The 26,267-nt window shown below is 38.2% G+C and overlaps 2 protein-coding genes across 3 annotated transcripts; one reads left to right on the top strand and one right to left on the bottom strand.

Annotated features, from left to right (window-relative positions):
• The first annotated feature begins 2,879 nt into the window (after positions 1-2,879).
• upb1 (ureidopropionase, beta) lies at positions 2,880-12,994 on the top strand. 2 transcript variants are annotated; one of them, XM_059338130.1, is made up of 10 exons: positions 2,882-3,116; positions 8,316-8,487; positions 10,689-10,776; positions 10,864-10,958; positions 11,028-11,186; positions 11,628-11,797; positions 11,877-11,958; positions 12,310-12,352; positions 12,530-12,684; positions 12,837-12,994. In XM_059338130.1, exons 1-10 carry the CDS (start codon positions 3,013-3,015, stop codon positions 12,918-12,920), a joined length of 1,152 nt encoding a protein of 383 aa, XP_059194113.1. In that variant the 5' UTR covers positions 2,882-3,012; the 3' UTR covers positions 12,921-12,994. The 2 variants fall into 2 exon arrangements, with proteins under 2 accessions (XP_059194114.1, XP_059194113.1); XM_059338131.1 differs by lacking the exon at positions 12,837-12,994 and having other exon boundaries at positions 2,880-3,116; positions 12,310-12,351; positions 12,528-12,672.
• Positions 12,995-15,246: 2,252 nt separating this feature from the next.
• Positions 15,247-26,116, bottom strand: gucd1 (guanylyl cyclase domain containing 1). The gene is made up of 6 exons (XM_059337718.1): positions 25,901-26,116; positions 22,128-22,212; positions 21,396-21,561; positions 21,172-21,263; positions 18,804-19,045; positions 15,247-17,631 (listed from the first exon to the last, which is right to left on the bottom strand). The coding sequence occupies exons 1-6, from the start codon at positions 25,908-25,910 to the stop codon at positions 17,540-17,542; spliced, it is 687 nt and encodes a 228-aa protein (XP_059193701.1). The 5' UTR covers positions 25,911-26,116; the 3' UTR covers positions 15,247-17,539.
• Positions 26,117-26,267: the final 151 nt, after the last annotated feature.

Raw genomic sequence — 26,267 nt, 5'->3', positions numbered from 1 at the left:
TGTTGCTCCTCTTATTGATTATTGATCAGAGCGTCTCACCTCTATCACTGCTGCACATTGGGACTGTTTGTCTCGTCCTGCAGGTTAAAGCGTCTCCGTCTGTCCTTTACTTTCAGCTGAGTGACGCAGACCATTCAGAAGCTTCAGCAACATGTTTAGATTCTCTCTGTTCTTTAACTGCTGCGATCACTGTCAACAGTTCTAGCTGCTTTATTTAACACACATGAGAACAGTGGAAGTCAATATATTTACTGCACTGCAAGTTCACCTTAGAGGTTTTTATTCTGCTTTTCAGCTGCTTTATAATTCTTCCCCAGTGTGCAGCGAAACATTCAGAGCAGAAGAAGTTTCCACTGCTGTTAAGTCCTGAATTCAACTTGTTACTGAACTAAAAGAAGAGAAGTATCACAAGTATCACAATGACACATTTTCACTTTGTTGACTGCACTAAAGCGTCTTTAACAAGACAGAATCAGAAATGCAGTCGTTTGCTTCAGTATCATTTATTTCCATCCTTTTCTTGTGAACACGATATAAACGTCCACTTGGATCTGAGGATGAACTGATCAGCTTTCAGAGGTCAAAGGTCACTGTACTGTGACCTCATCTGCGTCTCATTCTTCTGAACACAAAATCTCAGGAACTCCTGGAGGGAAATTCTTCAAATGTGGCTCCAACATTCACTTGGACTCCAGTTTGAACTGATTCGTTAATGGCCGGAAGTCAACAACTCATTTGCTAATTATGTCAAACTTTACATAACGTTTCTAAAACAAACTTCACTGTGACATCATGATGGTTTGGAACAAAACCACTTATTCAAAACCAAAACTAAGAACAGAAAGGGAAACATCTGGTCGGACACTGAATCAGTGTCACTGATCACAGAACTGGACTGAATTAAATAACTTCGTCTTTATTTACTTTCTTGTCGAGAGAATCCATAAACAACGTGATTCAGTTTTACAAATGATTTTTCTTCCTTTTTTTTTTTTTCCCCCAAATACACATTTATTTGTAAAAACCAACACACAAGTTACAAATCCTAAATGAGTGTTTGTGGAAGGAATATTTGTATGCAACAACACTGGTTGAGGAGGGCGGATCTGTGAATCACCAGCTGTTTGTTTGTGGATTCTCTCAACAAGAACGTCTCATAAATGCATCTTCGAGGAAAGAGATTTATGTGATTAATGATTCACAAATGCTGAGTTACACTTCACAAGCAGAATTTTCAGTTTTACAAATGTCTTTTTTGTTTTTCTAATGGAAAATTGTGTATTTACAAATACACAATATATTTACAAATACACAATATATTTACAAATACAGCCTTATTTTTAAAAACCAAAATACAAATTATGAATTTGTATTCATGGAGAGCAAAACACGTGTTTAAATCAAGGACTATTTGTAGATCAGCCTCTGTGTGTTTACAGGTATTAATATTTAATAAATATAACACATAGAGACACCACCAGATTTGTAAATCCGGATCCATCCAGATGTGGATCACGGTGATCCACTCTGCAGTGTTTTAAATACTCAGATAAAGTCAGCAGGATCACTTTGATCCATGACTGAGAAAAGGAGGATCTCCTGATTAATTGATCCAGATTATAAGTTTTTAAATACTGGACCTGATGTTTGATGTTTGTCATTTACACTAACAGGGGACAGATCTGAGGTATAATACTTTAATATTTCCATTTTATATTACTTTATACTTCTACTTTGTTACTTTTCAGGGGAGAATATTAAACTCCACTACATGTATTTGATGAATGTATTTATCGTCACTTTGCACATTCAGATGATTAACAAAGTTCGATCATTAAATAAAATCTGAGATGTTTGTATTGATTAAGACACTCAGCAGTATATAAAGTCAACATTAACCACAACTTTTCCATCTGCAATAGTAAACTCATTAATGCATTAATCTATCAATGATAATAATTAAATATGTATAACCACGTTTCCTATATATGAAACATGCAGTGAGGATGAAAGTGTTGAGAGCTCTGAGGAGGTTTACTGTGGTTGATCCTGTAAATCATACAAATATTAAACAGTTTATTATGTTTATTATGGTGTAAACAACATGCTCTTCTCGTTTTATTTATTTATATATTTGTCATGTTGTAGCGGTGTGACAGTGCCGGGGTGCCAGTCAGAGCTAATCTGACAATTTCCTTTAGTATTTTTTGAGTTGTCAACCTTACACAGGACCCATGCATGGACCCTGCTAACAACCAGACCTAAGCAACCTTTTTCAAAGTCGACCCATAAATCACAAAACACACACACAAGAGATTGCTATTCAACACTGTATTATACAATTCAGTGCCCCAAAATACAACCCATAATTCACACAGCCCAAAACACCAACATTAGTCTCTTTCTTCCAATCAAAAATAGTCCTTTTCAGGTACCCAATAAATAAACACAAGAGTCAGTTTTTGAAAATAAAAGTTGGTCAAACAAAACCCAACTGAGTGGCGCCTCCGGCGGCTAATACACCAGCTTTGACCGGCTTCCCCTCCCGGTTGCCGGCAGACTTCGGAGAAGGACCGTCGGGTAGAGCCAATAAATCCAAAGGTGAGAAGCGAGCACTACAGAATATACACTCCGAACATAATGCCTGTTTTACAGTTTCTTTTTACGATAAACAGTGAATGTTTTATGATTTTTAGAGGAAAATATAGTTTTCAAATCCTTCCTCTGGGGTTCAGAGGGTTAAAGAGGGTCGAGTCAAACATTTATTTCCACACTTCCGTGTTTAAAACAGTGTGAGTGGGTGGGAGAAGCCAAGTGGAAAGTTTAGTTGGCCTGTCTGTATTTCTAAGGGCTGCTCTGTTAATTAGTAACAGACAGACCTGGACACACTCTTCTTCACCAAGTATGTGAAACACAGAGGATTACATAAGGAGTAGCAGATAAAAGGTTCAGTCCTTTTCCAGCAGACTCCAGACACCAACTGCTGCTGAACACACAAACCTGAAGAGAGAAATGTCCACATGTGAGTTTGAGTCTCTGGAGGAATGTCTGGAGGCTCACCTGCCCGAGGCCGAGCTGGCCCACGTCAAACGCATCTTATTCGGGAAGGAGACAGAGTGAGTAAAGCAGGTTTATCTCTATACAAAGCATGGGAAAAGAAAAACAAATCTGATCCCTCAATACATTAGAATATCATGAAAAAGTTCAATATCTCTGCCCAGTTATTCCAGAAAGTGAAACTCATACATTATATAGATCTATCACGCAGAAATATTTCAAGCCTGTTTTTCTTGTAATTTTGATGATTCTGGCTTAGAGATACTCTAAGAACAAAACTCAGTCTCAGAAAATGAGAATATTGTGAAGTAGTTCAATTTTGGAGTCCACAGTTAGTATTGTGTTAATCTTTAGGTAAATTAATGTCTATTTTTGGTAATATTTGCTTCTATTTTTGGTAATTTTTTGTCTTTTTTGGATCATTTTTGTCTTTTTGGGTCATTTTTACATCTATTTTTGGTCATTTTTGCTTCTATTTTTGGTCATTTTTGCTTCTAATATTTGGTCATTTTGTGTCTTTTTTGAGTCATTTTGTGTCTTTTTTTGGTAATGCTGTGTTTTTTTATACACAGGTACATCTCAAAAAATTAGAATATCATGAGAAAAGTTCAATATTTCTTGTCAGTTGTTTCAGAAAGTGAAATTCACGTATTATATAGATTCATTACACATAGAGTGAAATATTTCAAGCCTGTTTTTTATTTTGATGATTCTGGCTCAGAGATAATGAAAAAACAAACAAACTCAGTGTCTCAGTATAAAATGAGAATATTACATAAGATCAATAAAAAAAGGATATTTAAAAGACAAATTGGCTTGTGAACAGTCTGTTAATTTCTATCCACCAATACTTGGTTGGGCTCCTTTTGAATCATGAATTAGTGCATTAATACTTGGTGGCATGGAGGAGATCAGCCTTCAGGTGACCTCATCTGGTGCCTCTCACCTTCCTCTTGACAACAGCCCATAGACTCCTATGGGAAGATTGCTGGCCAGTACAGTCCAGTAACACCATGGTCATTGAGGTAGCTTTTGGTACCTTTACCAGTGTGGGCAGGTGCCAAGAAACCAGCAGCATCTCCAAGAAACCAGCAGCATCTCCAAGAAACCAGCAGCATCTCCAAGAAACCAGCAGCATCTCCAAGAAACCAGCAGCATCTCCAAAGAAACCAGCAGCATCTCCAAGAAACCAGCAGCATCTCCAAGAAACCAGCAGCATCTCCAAGAAACCAGCAGCATCTCCAAGAAACCAGCAGCATCTCCAAAGAAACCAGCAGCATCTCCAAAGAAACCAGCAGCATCTCCAAGAAACCAGCAGCATCTCCAAGAAACCAGCAGCATCTCCAAAGAAACCAGCAGCATCTCCAAAGAAACCAGCAGCATCTCCAAAGAAACCAGCAGCATCTCCAAGAAACCAGCAGCATCTCCAAAGAAACCAGCAGCATCTCCAAAGAAACCAGCAGCATCTCCAAGAAACCAGCAGCATCTCCAAGAAACCAGCAGCATCTCCAAGAAACCAGCAGCATCTCCAAAGAAACCAGCAGCATCTCCAAAGAAACCAGCAGCATCTCCAAAGAAACCAGCAGCATCTCCAAGAAACCAGCAGCATCTCCAAAGAGCTGCTGGAAGCATGAAGACTCTAAAATGTCCTGCTAGATGGTTGCTATGGTGACTTCAGAAAACACAGTGGAGCAACAGCAGCGTTTTCATTATCTCTAAGCCAGAATCATCAAAATTAGAAGAAAAACAGGCTTGAAATATTTCACTCTATGTGGAATGAATCTATATAATGTTTGAGTTTCACTTTCTGAAATGATTGACAACACATATTGAACTTTTTCATGATATTCTATTTTTTGAGATGTTCCTGTAGATCAGATTTATTTTTCTTTTCCCATGTGTTTCTATGTAGTTTGTTTCTGGTGAATTATTATTCTGCTGAGTGAACTTTGGTCAGTTTTTTCAGAGCTTTAACCTTTAACCTGTGCAAACGAAGGATTACTCAATAACTGTTTTACATGTTGTTTCTGTGTCTCAATAGTCGTATATCTGCTGCACACTTAATAATGTTGTGAAGAGTTGCCTGCAACCAGCAATTACTGTCATTATTGATGAACCAGCGATCGTTTTGTCTAAGAGTCCGAGGCCCAGATATGGTTTTATAACGGTCCACTCCCTATTAGTGTGTTTTTAAGGGGAATTATTTTATTATAATATTAAGACATCAACACCTCAGGAAAACCACAGAAAAATCCATTCTCTGATTAGGAAACAAAAGCTTTTGACATTTTGGAGATTTCTGCACAAATTCTTGGTTTCTGCATCAGAAAAACCAGTTTTTGTTTTTGTTTTTTTTCTCTTGTTGTACTGGGTCTTCCTAGACTTGACGTGGTCGAGGCTTCAGGGATTCCTGTTCCTGACTGATTACTAGTTGCTGTGTTGACTGAATTCTACATGAACTCTTTCCAAGAACTGGCAGCATTTTTTCTTTGTACAGTTTTTCATGTTGACAAAAAAAGGGACATTTTCAGAAATAAAGTACATTAAAAAGAAGAACAGTGTTTTTGGCAGCAAACACCACGTTATTCCCAAAATATAAAGGAATGGATGCAATTTCAAGACTGTTTAGGGAGCCCAGTACGAGAAATATCCAAATACAATATGCAGGAATAAGGTTTGTACTCAGGAAAGCTGCCTGGTTTCATGGGTTTAGTAAAGTTAGTGAAGTTAGTGAAGTTTAGTAAAGTTAGTGAAGTTAGTAAAGTTAGTAAAGTTTAGTAAAGTTAGTAAAGTTTAGTGAAGTTAGTGAAGTTTAGTAAAGTTAGTAAAGTTAGTGAAGTTAGTAAAGTTAGTGAAGTTTAGTAAAGTTAGTAAAGTTAGTAAAGTTTAGTAAAGTTAGTGAAGTTAGTAAAGTTAGTAAAGTTAGTAAAGTTTAGTAAAGTTAGTGAAGTTAGTAAAGTTAGTAAAGTTTAGTAAAGTTAGTAAAGTTTAGTGAAGTTAGTGAAGTTTAGTAAAGTTAGTAAAGTTAGTGAAGTTAGTAAAGTTAGTGAAGTTTAGTAAAGTTAGTAAAGTTTAGTAAAGTTAGTGAAGTTAGTAAAGTTAGTAAAGTTAGTAAAGTTAGTAAAGTTTAGTAAAGTTAGTAAAGTTTAGTGAAGTTAGTGAAGTTTAGTAAAGTTAGTAAAGTTAGTGAAGTTAGTGAAGTTTAGTAAAGTTAGTAAAGTTAGTAAAGTTTAGTAAAGTTAGTGAAGTTAGTAAAGTTAGTAAAGTTTAGTAAAGTTAGTAAAGTTAGTAAAGTTTAGTAAAGTTAGTGAAGTTAGTAAAGTTAGTAAAGTTTAGTAAAGTTAGTAAAGTTAGTAAAGTTTAGTAAAGTTAGTGAAGTTAGTAAAGTTAGTAAAGTTTAGTAAAGTTAGTAAAGTTTAGTGAAGTTAGTGAAGTTTAGTAAAGTTAGTAAAGTTTAGTAAAGTTAGTGAAGTTAGTAAAGTTAGTAAAGTTTAGTAAAGTTAGTAAAGTTTAGTGAAGTTAGTGAAGTTTAGTAAAGTTAGTAAAGTTAGTGAAGTTAGTAAAGTTAGTGAAGTTTAGTAAAGTTAGTAAAGTTTAGTAAAGTTAGTGAAGTTAGTAAAGTTAGTGAAGTTTAGTAAAGTTAGTAAAGTTTAGTAAAGTTAGTGAAGTTAGTAAAGTTAGTAAAGTTTAGTAAAGTTAGTAAAGTTTAGTGAAGTTAGTGAAGTTTAGTGAAGTTAGTAAAGTTAGTGAAGTTTAGTAAAGTTAGTAAAGTTAGTAAAGTTTAGTAAAGTTAGTGAAGTTAGTAAAGTTAGTGAAGTTTAGTAAAGTTAGTAAAGTTAGTAAAGTTTAGTAAAGTTAGTGAAGTTAGTAAAGTTAGTAAAGTTAGTGAAGTTAGTAAAGTTAGTGAAGTTTAGTAAAGTTAGTAAAGTTAGTAAAGTTTAGTAAAGTTAGTGAAGTTAGTAAAGTTAGTAAAGTTAGTGAAGTTTAGTAAAGTTAGTGAAGTTAGTAAAGTTAGTGAAGTTAGTAAAGTTAGTGAAGTTTAGTAAAGTTGGTGAAGTTAGTTAAGTTAGTAAAGTTTAGTAAAGTTAGTAAAGTTAGTAAAGTTAGTGAAGTTAGTAAAGTTTAGTAAAGTTTAGTAAAGTTAATAAAGTTAGTGAAGTTAGTAAAGTTAGTAAAGTTAGTAAAGTTTAGTAAAGTTAGTGAAGTTAGTAAAGTTAGTGAAGTTAGTAAAGTTAGTAAAGTTAGTAAAGTTTAGTAAAGTTAGTGAAGTTAGTAAAGTTAGTAAAGTTTAGTAAAGTTAGTGAAGTTAGTAAAGTTAGTAAAGTTTAGTAAAGTTAGTGAAGTTAGTAAAGTTAGTAAAGTTTAGTAAAGTTAGTGAAGTTTAGTAAAGTTAGTGAAGTTAGTAAAGTTAGTAAAGTTTAGTAAAGTTAGTGAAGTTAGTAAAGTTAGTAAAGTTTAGTAAAGTTAGTGAAGTTAGTAAAGTTAGTAAAGTTTAGTAAAGTTAGTGAAGTTAGTAAAGTTAGTAAAGTTAGTGAAGTTAGTGAAGTTAGTAAAGTTTAGTAAAGTTAGTGAAGTTAGTAAAGTTAGTAAAGTTTAGTAAAGTTAGTAAAGTTAGTGAAGTTAGTAAAGTTAGTAAAGTTTAGTAAAGTTAGTGAAGTTAGTAAAGTTAGTAAAGTTTAGTAAAGTTAGTGAAGTTAGTAAAGTTAGTAAAGTTTAGTAAAGTTAGTAAAGTTTAGTAAAGTTAGTGAAGTTTAGTAAAGTTAGTAAAGTTTAGTAAAGTTAGTAAAGTTTAGTAAAGTTAGTGAAGTTAGTAAAGTTAGTAAAGTTTAGTAAAGTTAGTAAAGTTTAGTAAAGTTAGTGAAGTTAGTGAAGTTAGTAAAGTTAGTGAAGTTAGTAAAGTTATTAAAGTTAGTGAAGTTAGTAAAGTTAGTAAAGTTAGTAAAGTTTAGTGAAGTTAGTAAAGTTAGTGAAGTTAGTAAAGTTAGTAAAGTTTAGTAAAGTTTAGTAAAGGCATGTAGAGAACGTCATGGGAAGACTCCCACACACACAGAACCCATTTTTATTCAGACATCTTGAGGTCAGAGGTCAACGCTTTGTAGATATCATGACAGAAAGTTGGACGGCTGTCCTCGAGGGGCTGAAGAGCTGAAAGAGACACCTGAATTTAATGGATTATATATTTATTCCAACGAATCAACGTTAGATCTGCTTCCTGTTTTCTTCTTCTGTCTCCGTTGTGACTCGTTTCTCCGTGACAGGAAGTTGGAGCTGCCGGCCTCGGCGGCGGCTGCTGCCTCTGAGAGGAACTTTGAGCTGAAGGCCTTCAGGTTTGAAGCTGCACAGGAACAACTGAGGCCGCCGAGGAGGATCCGCGTGGGTCTGGTCCAGCACCGCACAGTTCTACCCACCGATGCCCCCATCCTGGACCAGGTCAGGACTCTTAGACAGACCTGGACCAGGTCAGGACTTAGACAGACCTGGACCAGGTCAGGACTCTTACACAGACCTGGACCAGGTCAGGACTCTTAGACAGACCTGGACCAGGTCAGGACTCTTACACAGACCTGGACCAGGTCAGGACTCTTAGACAGACCTGGACCAGGTCAGGACTCTTACACAGACCTGGACCAGGTCAGGACTTAGACAGACCTGGACCAGTTCAGGACTCTTAGACAGACCTGGACCAGGTCAGGACTCTTACACAGACCTGGACCAGGTCAGGACTCTTAGACAGACCTGGACCAGGTCAGGACTCTTACACAGACCTGGACCAGGTCAGGACTCTTAGACAGACCTGGACCAGGTCAGGACTCTTAGACAGACCTGGACCAGGTCAGGACTCTTACACAGACCTGGACCAGGTCAGGACTCTTAGACAGACCTGGACCAGGTCAGGACTCTTACACAGACCTGGACCAGGTCAGGACTCTTAGACAGACCTGGACCAGGTCAGGACTTAGACAGACAGGAGGACTTTCTTCCTCTTTGTAGTGACAGATTTAAATCCCCGAGGCCAGATGAGACGAGCAGACAGCCTCCAACACACAACGACACACAACAACACACAACACACACCAACACACAACGACACACAACGACACATGACACACAACACACAACAACACACAACAACACACAACGACACACAACAACACACAACGACACATGACACACAACACACAACACACAACGACACACAACGACACACAACAACACACAACGACACATGACACACAACACACAACACAACAACACACAACGACACATGACACACAACACACAACACAACGACACACAACACAACAACACACAACAACACACAACGACACACAACACACAACGACACACAACACACAACGACACACAACACACAACAACACACAACACACAACAACACACAACGACACATGACACACAACACACAACAACACACAACAACACACAACGACACATGACACACAACACACAACAACACACAACACAACACACAACAACACACAACGACACATGACACACAACACACAACAACACACAACACAACACACAACAACACAACACACAACACAACGACACACAACACAACAACACACAACAACGACACACAACACACAACAACACACAACACACAACAACACACAACAACACACAACACACAACACAACACACAACAACACACAACACACAACAACACAACACACAACACAACACACAACAACACAACAACACACAACACAACACACAACAACACACAACAACACACAACACAACACACAACAACACAACAACACACAACAACACACAACAGGAACCAGTCTGGAACCGGTCAGGAACCAGTCAGGTACCGGTCAGGGACCAGTCTGGAACCAGTCAGGTACCGGTCAGGAACCAGTCTGGAACCAGTCAGGAACCAGTCTGGAACCGGTCTGGAACCAGTCAGGAACCAGTCTGGAACCAGTCAGGAACCAGTCTGGAACCAGTCTGGAACCAGTCAGGAACCAGTCTGGAACCAGTCAGGAACCGGTCAGGAACCAGTCAGGTACCGGTCAGGGACCAGTCTGGAACCAGTGAGGAACCAGTCTGGAACCAGTCTGGAATCAGTGAGGAACCAGTCTGGAACCGGTCTGGAACCAGTCAGGAACTAGTCAGGAACCAGTCTGGAACCAGTCTGGAACCAGTGAGGAACCAGTCTGGAACCGGTCTGGAACCAGTCTGGAACCAGTCTGGAACCGGTCAGGAACCAGTCTGGAACCAGTGAGGAACCAGTCTGGAACCGGTCTGGAACCGGTCTGGAACCAGTCAGGAACCAGTCTGGAACCGGTCAGGAACCAGTCTGGAACCAGTCTGGAACCAGTGAGGAACCAGTGAGGAACCGGTCTGTAACCAGTCAGGAACCAGTCAGGAACCAAAAACATCCATTCCCAGTCTTCCAACACAGATCCCGTCTTCCTGTACTCATTATTCTGTCCAGTCTGCTCTCTGGTCTCTCTGGTCTCTCTGGTCTCAGCTTGCAGCTCTCAGTACGACACGTTTAGCTCAACACAAGTCAACAATGATCATTAATGCTTTCTGCCTCATTAATCACACTCTACTGGATTAAATGCAGACATTGTTTTATATTTTCTCCTCCACAGATCAATGCCACGCACAGTCGGATTGGTGAGATGGTTGAAGTGGCAGCCATGTGCGGAGTGAACATCATCTGCTTTCAGGAGACGTGGAGTGAGTGTTTTCATCAGAGTGCATTAAACATGACTAATATATATATATATATATATATACAGAGGCTAACTGACTTCTGCTGTGCAGCCATGCCCTTTGCTTTCTGCACCCGAGAGAAGGAACCATGGACGGAGTTCGCAGAGTCTGCTGAGGAAGGAAGCACCACACGCTTCTGCCAAGAGGTGAGTCAGAGTTCAGTCTGCCTCAGTAAAACGCTTTTCTTTTCTTATTAACACTGATTCTTTTATTAGCTGGCCAAGAAATACAACATGGTGGTTGTTTCTCCCATCCTGGAGCGAGAAGGTCTGCACAGCACTCTGTGGAACACAGCGGTGGTCATCTCCAACTCTGGGAATGTGCTGGGAAAGAGCAGGAAGAACCATATTCCAAGGATTGGAGACTTTAATGAGGTTAGTGTAGGGCTGGGCGATATATACATATAAAAAATATATCCATTCATTTTTAAATGTGATATGGAATTAGACCTTATCACATATATCGATATAGTTCAGATTGTTTTCTTTCTTTCTATATAAATGCTGCCCTTACTAGTTCTTTTGTAATGTTCATTATTCTTTTCTCATATAAATATATTTATTTCAGAAAAAGATTGGCCTATTTTATTTCATAGGCTATTTTTATTTAAGGTAATTTTTATTTAAATGTGCACTTTATGTGTGTCAGATTTGGCTTTAACTTTTGCTCTCACTTTGAGATAAAAATATCAGGATATATGTCGTATATCGATATTCAGCCTGAATAATCAGATATGACTTGTGGTCCATGTCGCCCAGCCCTAGGTTAGTTTGCTGTAAGGAATAAGGCTTTAATTGTGTTTGTTTAACATCTAGTCCACATATTACATGGAGGGCAACACTGGCCACACAGTGTTCCAGACACAGTTCGGGAACATCGCTGTGAATATCTGCTACGGACGCCATCACCCTCTCAACTGGTTCATGTACAGCATGAACGGAGCTGAGATCATCTTCAACCCCTCAGCTACTGTCGGCGCTCTCAGGTAATGAAGTCACTTTTATGTACTGCATATTAACGAATGGTCCCAGATATTGATTTATAACAATAATGGTTCTGTCTAGTGAGCCCATGTGGTCTATCGAGGCCAGGAACGCAGCCATAGCCAACCACTGCTTCACTTGTGGAATCAACCGCGTTGGGACGGTGAGTTAACGTGTCCAGTCACACACAAAGGTCGGATAAATAAAAGTACACCAGCAACAACTGTGGTTTTGTTTGTTGTCTGGGTTGTACCCAGCCAGATTTATGACATACGAGTGTTTTCTTCAGGTAAATGCTCCAAGAAATGAGAAAAAAAAAACAAAGTAAAGAGCAGAATGAAGAAGATGGTGAAATATTTCACACTTTCTTAAAATTAATGAAACAATTTAATCTTGGAAGTGACACAGCAACAGCCTGTAAACCCTGAACGGAAGAATGATGTTAGCATTAGCTGCTTAACAGTCGCTGGTGGGAGTTTGTGTGACTTTATGTGAGTTCTTGTCTTTCACACAGGAACATTTCCAAAGTGAATTCACGTCAGGTGATGGAAAAAAAGGTAAGCAACTTATTCCCTAGAATTGAGAAGATTTCCCTCCTTTTCATGTAGCTTCTTTCATTTGGAAATCTGCATTAGTAAGTTTATTCTTAAGGAGAACCTGAATGTTATTCAGCACAGAAACACATCATTGTATATATATATATATATATATGTTTTTTTTGTTTTTTTTTGCAGCTCACCATGACTTCGGACATTTCTACGGATCCAGTTACGTGGCGGCTCCTGACGGCAGCCGGACCCCGGGGCTCTCCAGAACCCGTGACGGACTCCTGGTGGTAGAACTGGATCTCAACCTGAACAGACAAATCAGCGACAAATGGAGCTTTAAGGTGAATATAACTGGAGATAACACGACTCACCATGATGAAATGTGTCTATTGGAGAGTTGTGTACAGACCGAAGGAAGAGGAAGCTTTGGAAGCGTTACAGTAATGCTAAAACAATCTATCGGACTTCCTGTTCACTCTTCCTTTCTTTGCAGATGACTGGGCGGTATTCTGAGTACGCAGAGGAACTTACCAAGACGGTCAGACATGACTTCAAACCTAACATAGTGAAGGAGTAGATGATATTCCAATAAAGTAGATTAAAAAAAACAAGTTCACATGTATTCTTTTCATTTTGCACTCTTTGTTATATTTGTCTCTGTCGGATTGTTCCATCACTTTATCACAGAAAACTAAAAGTTAAACCAGTTTTCTTTATATGTGGATAACAAACTTCTCTTTATTTCATTGTTGCTCAACAATGCAGCCTCATTAATGCCATTAATGGTTAATGCTAACTGATTATTGTAACAGTTGCTAGAAGAGTCACCACTTGAGCAACAGCAAATTCCTTGTATGTGAAAACCTACTTGTCAATAAATAAATAAACCTGAGGTCAAACCCGAATGAAGAAGAAAGCAATTACAAATATATATATATATATATATATATGTATATATATATATATATTATCACAAACATTAAATACAGATCAGCATCACATCAACAGTTGTCACACTGACCAAGGGGAAATATTTCTTTGTCCTTTGAAATTGATTTGAATTCAATACTTCTGATCAATTTTGGTCCCTAAATATTTATAAACTGTGACCCTTTCAGTTTCATCACCTTGAACTGCCGTGATCTTTGGCAAACTGAACGTCAACTCTTTACACTTTGAGATCTTAAGTTTTGATTTCTCTGCGTTCAATACCAACCCGAGTTGAGCTAGACGGGATTGAACCACGTCAACAGCTGATTGCAGGTATTGAAGGGTCTGAACTAGGGAAGGGGATGGACAATAAATGACTGTATCATCTGCATAGAAATTAAATGAGGTGTTTGATACATGATCACAAACATTATTAATGTATAATGAGAACAAAAGAGGACCCAGGATCGAGCCCTGGGGGACACCTTTTGACAAAGGAAGGCAGAGGAAGAGCCAGAAACCTGGACAGATTGTGTTCTCAACAATAATCATGTTCAGAAAGACTAACATAAAGAAGTTTGTCTGCCAAGACGTGATAGTAATAATCTTTAATTTAATTTAATTTAGTCTGTGTTAAAATGCTTTTTTCATGCACAGAATGCAGCTGTAGACTCAGCACAAAGGTTAAACTGAGGTTTGTGTTTATTTCAGGATCAGACTCAAGCCTGATTTCCACCGGGCGCGTTACTGCAGCGTAACGTCAGCGTCGCGTATGACGTTGCAAATAGGTAACACTCTAATCAATGAGAGCATTTCCACCGGGCGCGTAGCGTAACGTTACTGCAGCGTCGCGTCAGCGTCTCTACGCGAGCATTAGGTAGGACTTCTATTTCTCCGCGAGACGCTGCCAACTCGCGTGAATCTCAACAGAGCAGATCACCAGACAGGAAGTCCGACTCACAATTAGCGTAAAACACTTCCGCCCCTTTCAAAATAAAACACAATACGCAGTTCATGCAGCCTAAAACTACTTCACATCAACATTATGTTATGACCGGGGCACCAGATCAGCAATCAATCAATCAATCAATCAATCAATCAATCAATCAATCAAAGGGTCTCAGAGGATCGGCGACACGGAAGACAAGAGACTGATTGTTGAAGTGGAACATCATACAATCATTTATGACATAACATATTGTTTTTATAAGGATAGATGGTCAGATCAACATATCTTTCACCTCAGAGAAGCAAAGTAAGTTGGTTTTTGTTGTTGTTGTTTACTTTATACACACAGTTTATCCATAGACTGTATAAATAGAGTTTAAAGTTTATCACGGGATCTTGCGGTCTCCCGTATGGTCAGGATTATCGCGTGATCTCGTTATCTCGCGTGTATACGGCCGGCTCGCTAAACTGACGTGCTGCTGCAGTAACGCGTCCGGTGGAAATCCCCAGTCAACGTCTGCAGTCAGAACGTGAGTGAGAAGTTGCTTCTGTGTCGAGTCTGAAAGGAAACGCACTGACTACATTTGATCCTCCTGTCTTTTATTCTTCATTCAGTCTGCTACATGCCAGAACTGAATCCAGTCGTGTGAATTAAAAGTTCATTGACTTCTTCACTTCTCCGTCCTCATCAAAAACGCCTCATCTCTATCTGTGAGGAAACTTTTCTTGTCTTTAAGAAACAACTCTCTCAGCTGCGGTTCCCAAACGGTTTCTGCAGCAGAACTAAACATTTTAGGGTAGATAGTTTGCTCCACGGCTTAAACAGTGTTGAGAATGTTTAAGACAAGTTGTGAATAATAATCCATCCTCAGAGTCAGCTGGATGAGGCTCATACTAGCAGCTAAATGTAGCCTTCATTAATTATTAACAATTCAGATAAGATTAGATTCCCTTAATCTCTGGCAAAAAGTTAGTATATAATGAGGTGTAAGTGTTTCATTAAATGTACCAGAAAGAAGAAAATATATGTTCAAATCCTTTAATTACATATAAAACATATAATAAATGCAGCTCCATGTTTAATAAAAAATAAAGTTTGTGGTTTAAAACGTGCCATTTCTTCTTACCAGGTAGCACAACCAGGAAGAAATCACTTTTAGTAGTAATTTCATGGTATTTTTCAAAATTTAAATAACACATAATTATCTGGTCTGGTTTGAAAAGTGTAGTGCAAAAACTTTTACATAATACCTAAATTTAAAAAAATAAAACTGAGTGACAATGAGAAATGACCTTCACCAGTTTGAACAGAGAACATGAAATAAAATGACACTTTTGCTCCGCCATGATCCTCAGCACGTTGCCATGACGACATGTTGTTGTTTTCTCATCTGGTGAGTTCATGTTCCACAGACAAACGGTGTTGTATTGCATTGAACTCGTTGTTATTTGATGCGCATGTCACATTTTAGGATAATAGTTACCTGAGACTCTCAAAACAACAACTACTTCCTGTTTTCCCTGTTAACAGAATCATCAGAATAAAGAGACAGACGTGAGTTAGGAGGGTTTCCTCTTCAGGACTTCAACACTGAACAGGTCAAACAATAAACCATCAGCCAGCAGTCATGTGACCCAACTTCCAGGCTTTTCCTCTTCTATGTCATGATTCCCACATTTCACCAACTGTAGTCTGAAATACAGTTTGACTGTGAGGTCCAATATCACTCATTAAAATTCATCCGACGCAATAAAATCCATCCGTCTGCTCATCTCAACAAAATAAAGCAAATAATATTAGTGAAACTCCCAGATCTGAATCCTTCCAGGCTGAGAGGCGTCTGACACGAAGAAGAGCCGCTAATCAGCAGCAGTCAGGTGAGGCGGGCTAACTAGCACCAGAGGACGAGTCCCGAGTCCCGAGTCAAGACTGGAGACGAGTCCCGAGTCACGAGTCCAAGACTGGAGACGAGTCACGAGTCCCGAGTCAAGACTGGAGACGAGTCACAAGTCAAGACTGGAGACGAGTCACGAGTCCCGAGTCAAGACTGGAGACGAGTCCCGAGTCCCGAGTCAAGACTGGAGACGAGTCACGAGTCCCGAGTCAAGACTGGAGACGAGTCACAAGTCAAGACTGGAGACGAGTCACGAGTCCCGAGTCCAAGACTGGAGACGAGTCACGAGTCCCGAGTCAAGACTGGAGACGAGTCACAAGTCAAGACTGGAGACGAGTCACGAGTCCCGAGTCAAGACTGGAGACGAGTCACGAGTCCCGAGTCAAGACTGGAGACGAGTCACGAGTCCCGAGTCAAGACTGGAGACGAGTCACGAGTCAAGACTGGAGACGAGTCCCGAGTCAAGACTGGAGACGAGTCACGAGTCAAGACTGGAGACGAGTCACGAGTCCCGAGTCAAGACTGGAGACGAGTCCCGAGTCAAGACTGGAGACGAGTCCCGAGTCAAGACTGGAGACGAGTCCCGAGTCCCGAGTCAAGACTGGAGACGAGTCACGAGTCAAGACTGGAGACGAGTCACGAGTCCCGAGTCAAGACTGGAGACGAGTTACGAGTCAAGACTGGAGACGAGTCACGAGTCAAGACTGGAGACGAGTCACGAGTCAAGACTGGAGACGAGTCACGAGTCCCAAGTCAAGACTGGAGACGAGTCCCGAGTCCCGAGTCAAGACTGGAGACGAGTCACGAGTCCCGAGTCAAGACTGGAGACGAGTCCCGAGTCACGAGTCAAGACTGGAGACGAGTCCCGAGTCACGAGTCAAGACTGGAGACGAGTCACGAGTCACGAGTCAAGACTGGAGACGAGTCCCGAGTCACGAGTCCAAGACTGGAGACGAGTCCCGAGTCACGAGTCCAAGACTGGAGACGAGTCCCGAGTCCAAGACTGGAGACGAGTCCCGAGTCACGAGTCCAAGACTGGAGACGAGTCCCGAGTCAAGACTGGAGACGAGTCCCGAGTCACGAGTCCAAGACTGGAGACGAGTCCCGAGTCCAAGACTGGAGACGAGTCACGAGTCCAAGACTGGAGACGAGTCCCGAGTCCCGAGTCCAAGACTGGAGACGAGTCCCGAGTCCAAGACTGGAGACGAGTCCCGAGTCCAAGACTGGAGACGAGTCACGAGTCCAAGACTGGAGACGAGTCCCGAGTCACGAGTCCAAGACTGGAGACGAGTCCCGAGTCCAAGACTGGAGACGAGTCACGAGTCACGAGTCCAAGACTGGAGACGAGTCCCGAGTCACGAGTCCAAGACTGGAGACGAGTCCCGAGTCACGAGTCCAAGACTGGAGACGAGTCTTATCACCATCAACTTTCCTTAAAGATCAGCAGGATGTCCTCATCCGTCCCGTAGCTCCGCCGAGCCTCCTCAAAGTTACCGACGCTGGTACAGCACACCCCTACAACACACAAAACACACACCTGTCAGTAACAAACACAACACACACACCTGTAGTTCAAACACAACACACACCTGTAGTTCAAACTAAAACACAAAACACACACCTGTAGTTCAAACACAACACACACCTGTAGTTCAAACTAAAACACAAAACACACACCTGTAGTTCAAACTAAAACACACACCTGTAGTTCAAACTAAAACACACACCTGTAGTTCAAACTAAAACACACACCTGTAGTTCAAACTAAAACACACACCTGTAGTTCAAACTAAAACACACACCTGTAGTTCAAACTAAAACACACACCTGTAGTTCAAACTAAAACACACACCTGTAGTTCAAACTAAAACACACACCTGTAGTTCAAACTAAAACACAAAACACACACCTGTAGTTCAAACTAAAACACACACCTGTAGTTCAAACTAAAACACACACCTGTAGTTCAAACTAAAACACAAAACACACACCTGTAGTTCAAACTAAAACACACACCTGTAGTTCAAACTAAAACACACACCTGTAGTTCAAACTAAAACACACACCTGTAGTTCAAACTAAAACACAAAACACACACCTGTAGTTCAAACTAAAACACACACCTGTAGTTCAAACTAAAACACACACCTGTAGTTCAAACTAAAACACACACCTGTAGTTCAAACTAAAACACACACCTGTAGTTCAAACTAAAACACACACCTGTAGTTCAAACTAAAACACACACCTGTAGTTCAAACTAAAACACAAAACACACACCTGTAGTTCAAACTAAAACACACACCTGTAGTTCAAACTAAAACACAAAACACACACCTGTAGTTCAAACTAAAACACAAAACACACACCTGTAGTTCAAACTAAAACTTGTTACAACAGCAACAGTCAGAAGATTCTCGTTGTTAAAAATCCACGAATAGTCTTGAGTCATGACCAAAACATTGATATATAATTTTCATATTTTTTTCATTATTATTGGTCAATTTCAGTAAAATATACAAAATTAGGCCTCATTTCAGGAGAAAAAAGTAATAAAACCTGAATATTTTTTCAATAGTTATAGTGAAATGGTAAAGGGTTGAGCTCCAACATTAAATCCATGGAGGACTGGTTTAGTAACTTGATGCTGGAACATTCAGCTTGTACCAGCTTCCGAGGCGACTCACGGTCAGAGTAAGCAGGGTTGTTGTAGAAGACGGACCCGGAGGTCCTGTTGAAGCCACACACCACCACGAAGTGTCCCTGGTACTCCGGCTTCCTGCAGAAACATTTCTGTCCGGCCGGCAGGAAGCAGCAGTACTTCACCGGAGAGGAGCAGAGCTCACAGGAGAGCAGCACGGCGTTCACCAGGACGATGGCCACGTGGCCCTGGAGGAGGTGGGACTGGATCTCCTGCACCGCCACGGAGCTGGGACCAGACACACACACACAGACACAGACACAGAGACACAGACACAGACACACAGACACAGACACAGAGACACAGACACACACACAGACACACAGACACACACAGACACACACACAGACACAGACAGACACAGACACACACACACACAGACACAGACACACACACAGACACACACAGACACACACACAGACACAGACACAGACACACACACACACAGACACAGACACAGAGACACACACAGACACACACAGACACACACACAGACACAGACACAGACACACACACACACAGACACAGACACAGACACACACACACACACACACAGACACAGACACAGAGACACAGACACACACACAGACACAGACACACACACACACAGACACAGACACACAGACACAGACACACAGACACAGACACACACACACACACACACAGACACAGACACACACACACACAGACACAGACACACACACAGACACACACAGACACACACACAGACACAGACACAGACACACACACACACAGACACAGACACAGAGACACAGACACAGACACACACACAGACACACACAGACACACACACAGACACAGACACACACAGACACAGACACACACACACAGAGACACAGACACACAGAGACACAGACACACAGAGACACACACAGACACACACACAGACACACACAGACACACACACAGAGACACACAGACACACACACAGACACAGACACACACACAGACACACACACAGACACACACACACACAGAGACACACACAGAGACACAGACAGAGACACACACACAGACACAGACACAGACACACACAGAGACACAGACACACACAGACACACACAGACACAGAGACACAGACAGACACACACACACAGACACACACACACACAGAGACACAGACAGACACACACACACACACACACAGACACACACACACAGACACAGAGACACAGACACACAGACAGACACACACACAGACACACACAGACACAGACACAGAGACACAGACACACACACACACACACAGACACACAGACACACACACACACACAGACAGACACACAGACACAGACACATACACAGACACACACACACAGACACACACACACACACACACACACAGAGACACACACACAGACACACACACACACAGACAGACACACACAGAGACACGTACACACACACACACACACACACACACACACACACAGACACAGACACACACAGACACACAGACACAGACACACACACACACACAGACACAGACACACACACACACAGACACACACACACACACACACACACACAGACACACACACACACGTATATATCTCAGATCAATATATTATATGAAGGGGATATCTGCTTATTAATGTCTGATCAGATAGTTCTTCTTAGTCAGCAGTTTTTATTTTAGACTGTTTGACTTGTTTTCAGTGTTTTGGTCCTTAATGATCTAAATCAGATATTACAGCTTGTTACTGAGATTTTATCACCTATACTGAGTAAATACATGCTGGAAACTAGAATATCAACAGTTACAAAGCTGCTTCACCAACACTTACAACTAGAAAACTGATATTTACAAGGAATCATTTCTTATTTCAAGCATCACTAAGAAATCATAACTTTGACATAATTTTACTCTTCACATATTAAAACAAGCAGCCAGATAAAAATCTTTGTATCTGTCTGGAGAAAAGTTGACTAGTTTTTAGTGACTTTGCTGGTTTCTATAAATATAATGCCTATCATATCATTATGTCCAGATGATGCTCTAGCATTTACTGATTATTAATTCAACAATATTTCTCAACATATTGAGAAAATAGGTCACGTGTATTTCATTAGAATCAATAAAAAGTCACTTGTTATCAGTCAGAATACACTAATTCTAAGGTATTTGTGGTTCATTAGATTAGATATTTTTACTGGTTTTGGAAAGTCTTGACAAGACACATTTTATTCTTCCATTGGTGGATAATTTTGATATTTTTAAGCCAAATACACCTGATTTTAGTACTTTTTTCTTGTTTTTGTGAGGTGTCTGTTTGCAGTGTGTTTACTGTTTCTATGGCAACAACTAGTCCAAGTGTTTCAGGACTACTGACCTTTTCTTCACCGCCACACCTTTGCTCTCTGCTTTGAGGAAGAGCTCATTCACTCGATCTTCTTCCGTATCAAAGTGTTTCTTATAGAAGGACTGCAAACCAGATCAAACCAGATCAAACCGGATCAAACCGGATCAAACCGGATCAAAGAGACCATCAACCACAGAACTAAAGCAAACAGTGAAATGTGGCATGAGGTTCTGTAGACTCTGTAGACTCTGTACCTGGTTCCTGAAGCCCTTATCAACACCCAGAGTCTGTGTGCAGAAGCAGTGTTTGATTCCCAGGTGGCTCATGAGGTAGGCCAGGTCGATAGTCCACACGCTCTCCGTCAGCTTGAGCTCCCAGCATGCTCTCTGGAACTCCTCGTCACTGATTGGATGGAGGTACCTGCAGGTCCACACAGGTACACTCTGACATCTTATCTGTAGGCTCCATGTTACACTATTACATCCCAATACACTAGAATATCAAGAAAAAGTTCAGTATTTCTGGCCAATTACTTCAGAAAGTGAAACTCATATATTATAAAGGTTCATCACACAGAGTGAAATATTTCCAGCCTGTTTTTCTTGTAGTTTTGATGATTCTGGCTTAGAGATAATGAACGTCCACATATTGAATAAAGGAGGCGACTTCTGGAGAGATCGACCTTCGTTCATAGAAAACGTTTGTTAGGCTATAAAACTGGTTCTAGTGAAATGAAACTTGGTCCAGACTTCATGAACCGAGCAGCCTGATGAGAACCAGAGACTCTAACTGAAAGTTTCTAGACGTGTCGTAATAAAGTTAAAGTTAAAGTGAGAACTGGGACGTCTGCTGCTCATCTTCACCATCAAACATCAGAGAAACAGCTGAGATGATTTACTGTTGGAGTCAGATCATTTAACAGACACGAGGGAGAAAACAACGAGACAAAGGAATAAAATGAATGAAGTTGGTAGTGTTGGACTTACTTGAGGACCATCCTGGAGCAGGCGAGGCCACAGTCCCAGTGGTAGAGCTGGCGAATAACAGGGACGTCCAGCAGGACGCCATCGTCTGACAAAACCAATCAACTGTTAATTATTATTATTATTATTATTATTATTATTATTAACATCCAGCAGGACGCCATCGTCTGACAAAACCAATCAACTGTTAATTATTATTATTATTATTATTATTAACATCCAGCAGGACGCCATCGTCTGACAAAACCAATCAACTGTTAATTATTATTATTATTATTATTATTATTAACATCCAGCAGGACGCCATCGTCTGACAAAACCAATCAACTGTTAATTATTATTATTATTATTATGATTATTATTAACATCCAGCAGGACGCCATCGTCTGACAAAACCAATCAACTGTTAATTATTATTATTATTATTATTATTATTATTAACGTCCAGCAGGACGCCATCGTCTGACAAAACCAATCAACTGTTAATTATTATTATTATTATTATTATTATTATTATTATTATTATTAACATCCAGCAGGACGCCATCGTCTGACAAAACCAATCAACTGTTAATTATTATTATTATTATTATTATTATTAACGTCCAGCAGGACGCCATCGTCTGACAAAACCAATCAACTGTTAATTATTATTATTATTATTATTATTATTAACGTCCAGCAGGACGCCATCGTCTGACAAAACCAATCAACTGTTAATTATTATTATTATTATTATTATTATTAACATCCAGCAGGACGCCATCGTCTGACAAAACCATTACAGATTATTACCATTAACTGTTTATTATTATTATTATTATTATTATTAACGTCCAGCAGGACGCCATCGTCTGACGAAACCAACCAATCAACTGTTAATTATTATTATTATTATTATTATTATTATTATTATTAATAACATCCAGCAGGACGCCATCGTCTGACAAAACCATTACAGATTATTACCATTAACTGTTTATTATTATTATTATTATTATTATTAACGTCCAGCAGGACGCCATCGTCTGACAAAACCAACCAATCAACTGTTAATTATTATTATTATTATTATTATTATTATTATTATTATTAATAACATCCAGCAGGACGCCATCGTCTGACAAAACCATTACAGATTATTACCATTAACTGTTTATTATTATTATTATTATTATTATTATTAACGTCCAGCAGGACGCCATCGTCTGACAAAAACAACAGTTAACTGTTAATTATTATTATTATTATTATTATTATTATTATTATTAACGTCCAGCAGGACGCCATCGTCTGACAAAACCAACCATCAACTGTTAATTATTATTATTATTATTATTAGTGTTATTATTATTATTAACGTCCAGCAGGACGCCATCGTCTGACAAAACCATTACAGATTATTACCATTAACTGTTTATTATTATTATTATTATTATTATTATTAGTGTTATTATTATTATTAACGTCCAGCAGGACGCCATCGTCTGACAAAAACAACCGTTAACTGTTTATTATTATTATTATTATTATTATTATTATTATTATTATTATTAACATCCAGCAGGACGCCATCGTCTGACAAAAACAACCGTTAACTGTTTATTATTATTATTATTATTGTTATTATTATTATTAACGTCCAGCAGGACGCCATCGTCTGACAAAAACAACCGTTAACTGTTTATTATTATTATTATTATTATTAATAAATCTAACAGTTATCTCAGGTTATCTGAGATTAGTTTCTCTTTAAACTAACTAACGCTGCTGTCACAATAACAATGTTCAGATCAGATTTATTGTCCCAAAGAGGAAATTCATTTTCACTGTATCACTGTACATCAACAACATCAACAACAACAACAACAACAAGACACAGAGACATTTACATGGTACATAAACATTCATCATGCTCTTTTGTATAGTTTCTCTTAAGAAAATCTGCTTTTAGTTTGGTAGATTTAATAATCCGAATCATAAAAAACAGCCTGAATATTGTTTGTTTTATTCCAGTTTTACAGTTTGTTGTTTTAGTTCATGTTCCGTCAGAGGAAACCGACCAGGGTTATCAGAGATTAGTTTCTCTTTAAACGTACAATAACAGTTAATGTAGAGTTAATATAGTTAATATAGAGTTAATATAGTTAATGTAGAGTTAATATAGTTAATGTAGAGTTAATATAGTTAATGTAGAGTTAATATAGTTAATGTAGAGTTATCTCAGTCTGAGGAAAACCAGGTTATTAGAGGTTATTACCACTAACTGTCAACAAGAACAGTGCAGAGTTAATGTTGAGTTAATATAGTTAATATAGTTAATGTAGTTAATATAGTTAATGTAGTTAATATAGTTAATATAGTTAATGTAGTTAATGTAGTTAATATAGTTAATGTAGTTAATATAGTTAATATAGTTAATGTAGTTAATATAGTTAATGGAGTTAATGTAGTTAATATAGTTAATATAGTTAATGTAGTTAATGTAGAGTTAATATAGCTAATATAGTTAATATAGTTTAATATAGTTAATATAGTTAATGTAGAGTTAATATAGCTAATATAGTTAATATAGTTAATATAGTTAATGTACAGTTAATATAGTTAATGTAGTTAATATAAAGTTAATATAGTTAATGTTGAGTTAATATAGTTAATATAGTTAATGTAGTTAATATAGTTAATGTAGTTAATATAGTTAATATAGTTAATGTAGTTAATGTAGTTAATATAGTTAATATAGAGTTAATATAGCTAATATAGTTAATGTAGAGTTAATATAGCTAATATAGTTAATATAGTTTAATATAGTTAATATAGTTAATGTAGAGTTAATATAGCTAATATAGTTAATATAGTTAATATAGTTAATATAGTTAATGTAGTTAATATAGTTAATGTAGTTAATATAAAGTTAATATAGTTAATGTAGTTAATGTAGTTAATATAGTTAATATAGTTAATGTAGTTAATGTAGAGTTAATATAGCTAATATAGTTAATGAAGAGTTAATATAGCTAATATAGTTAATATAGTTTAATATAGTTAATATAGTTAATGTACAGTTAATATAGTTAATGTAGTTAATGTAGTTAATATAGTTAATATAGTTAATATAGTTAATGTACAGTTAATATAGTTAATGTAGTTAATGTAGAGTTAATGTAGTTAATATAGTTAATATAGTTAATATAGTTAATATAGTTAATGTACAGTTAATATAGTTAATGTAGAGTTAATAAAGTTAATATAGTTAATGTAGTTAATATAGTTAATATAGTTAATGTACAGTTAATATAGTTAATGTAGTTAATGTAGAGTTAATGTAGTTAATGTAGTTAATGTAGAGTTAATAAAGTTAATATAGTTAATATAGTTTAATATAGTTTAATATAGTTAATATAGTTTAATATAGTTAATATAGTTAAATATAGTTAATATAGTTAATATAGTTTAATATAGTTAATATAGTTAATATGTAGTTTAATATAGTTAATATAGTTTAATATAGTTAATATAGTTAATATAGTTTAATATAGTTAATATAGTTAATATAGTTTAATATAGTTAATATAGTTAATATGTAGTTTAATATAGTTAATATAGTTAATATAGTTAATATAGTTTAATATAGTTTAATATAGTTAATATAGTTAATATGTAGTTTAATATAGTTAATATATAGTTTAATATAGTTAATATATAGTTTAATATAGTTAATATAGTTAATATAGTTAATATATAGTTATCTCTCTGTGTCTCATGTTGTTTCTCACCTGTCATCATTCTTCTGAGTTCTCCTTTAGAAGATCAGCCAGTTAACTACCTCCAAACCAGCTACACAGCCTGTTTACAGCCTGTTTACAGCATCTAAACGTTGTTTACAGCCTGTTTACAGCCTGTTTACAGCATCTAAACGTTGTTTACAGCCTGTTTACAGCCTGTTTACAGCCTGTTTACAGCATCTAAACGTTGTTTACAGCCTGTTTACAGCTAGCAGCAGGCTAACAGTGTGAGCTAACTGCTAACTGCTCTGCTGTAGAGATCAGCTGATCGACTCTCACCGCTAAACATCAGATCGATAAATAAACTGATCACTAGTAAATAAACTCTGAAGACTTTATCTCTGTGTGCCGGTGTCTC

This window comes from Centropristis striata, chromosome 7, assembly GCF_030273125.1.
Source record: "Centropristis striata isolate RG_2023a ecotype Rhode Island chromosome 7, C.striata_1.0, whole genome shotgun sequence".
Classification (NCBI taxonomy): domain Eukaryota; kingdom Metazoa; phylum Chordata; class Actinopteri; order Perciformes; family Serranidae; genus Centropristis; species Centropristis striata.
Note: the sequence above shows the minus strand (reverse complement) of the source record. Positions and strands in the feature narration are given on the sequence as shown.

Excerpts from the sequence above, each read along its gene's own strand:
- upb1 (XM_059338130.1), top strand. The coding sequence starts at position 3,013 with ATGTCCACATGTGAGTTTGAGTCTCTGGAGGAATGTCTGGAGGCTCAC. Across the intron at positions 10,777-10,863 it reads CTGCTTTCAGGAGACGTGGA|CCATGCCCTTTGCTTTCTGC; the intron begins GTGAGTGTTTTC and ends TCTGCTGTGCAG. Across the intron at positions 11,798-11,876 it reads GCTACTGTCGGCGCTCTCAG|TGAGCCCATGTGGTCTATCG; the intron begins GTAATGAAGTCA and ends GGTTCTGTCTAG.
- gucd1 (XM_059337718.1), bottom strand. Across the intron at positions 21,562-22,127 it reads TGCTCCAGGATGGTCCTCAA|GTACCTCCATCCAATCAGTG; the intron begins GTAAGTCCAACA and ends GTGGACCTGCAG. Across the intron at positions 21,264-21,395 it reads ATAAGGGCTTCAGGAACCAG|TCCTTCTATAAGAAACACTT; the intron begins GTACAGAGTCTA and ends TCTGGTTTGCAG.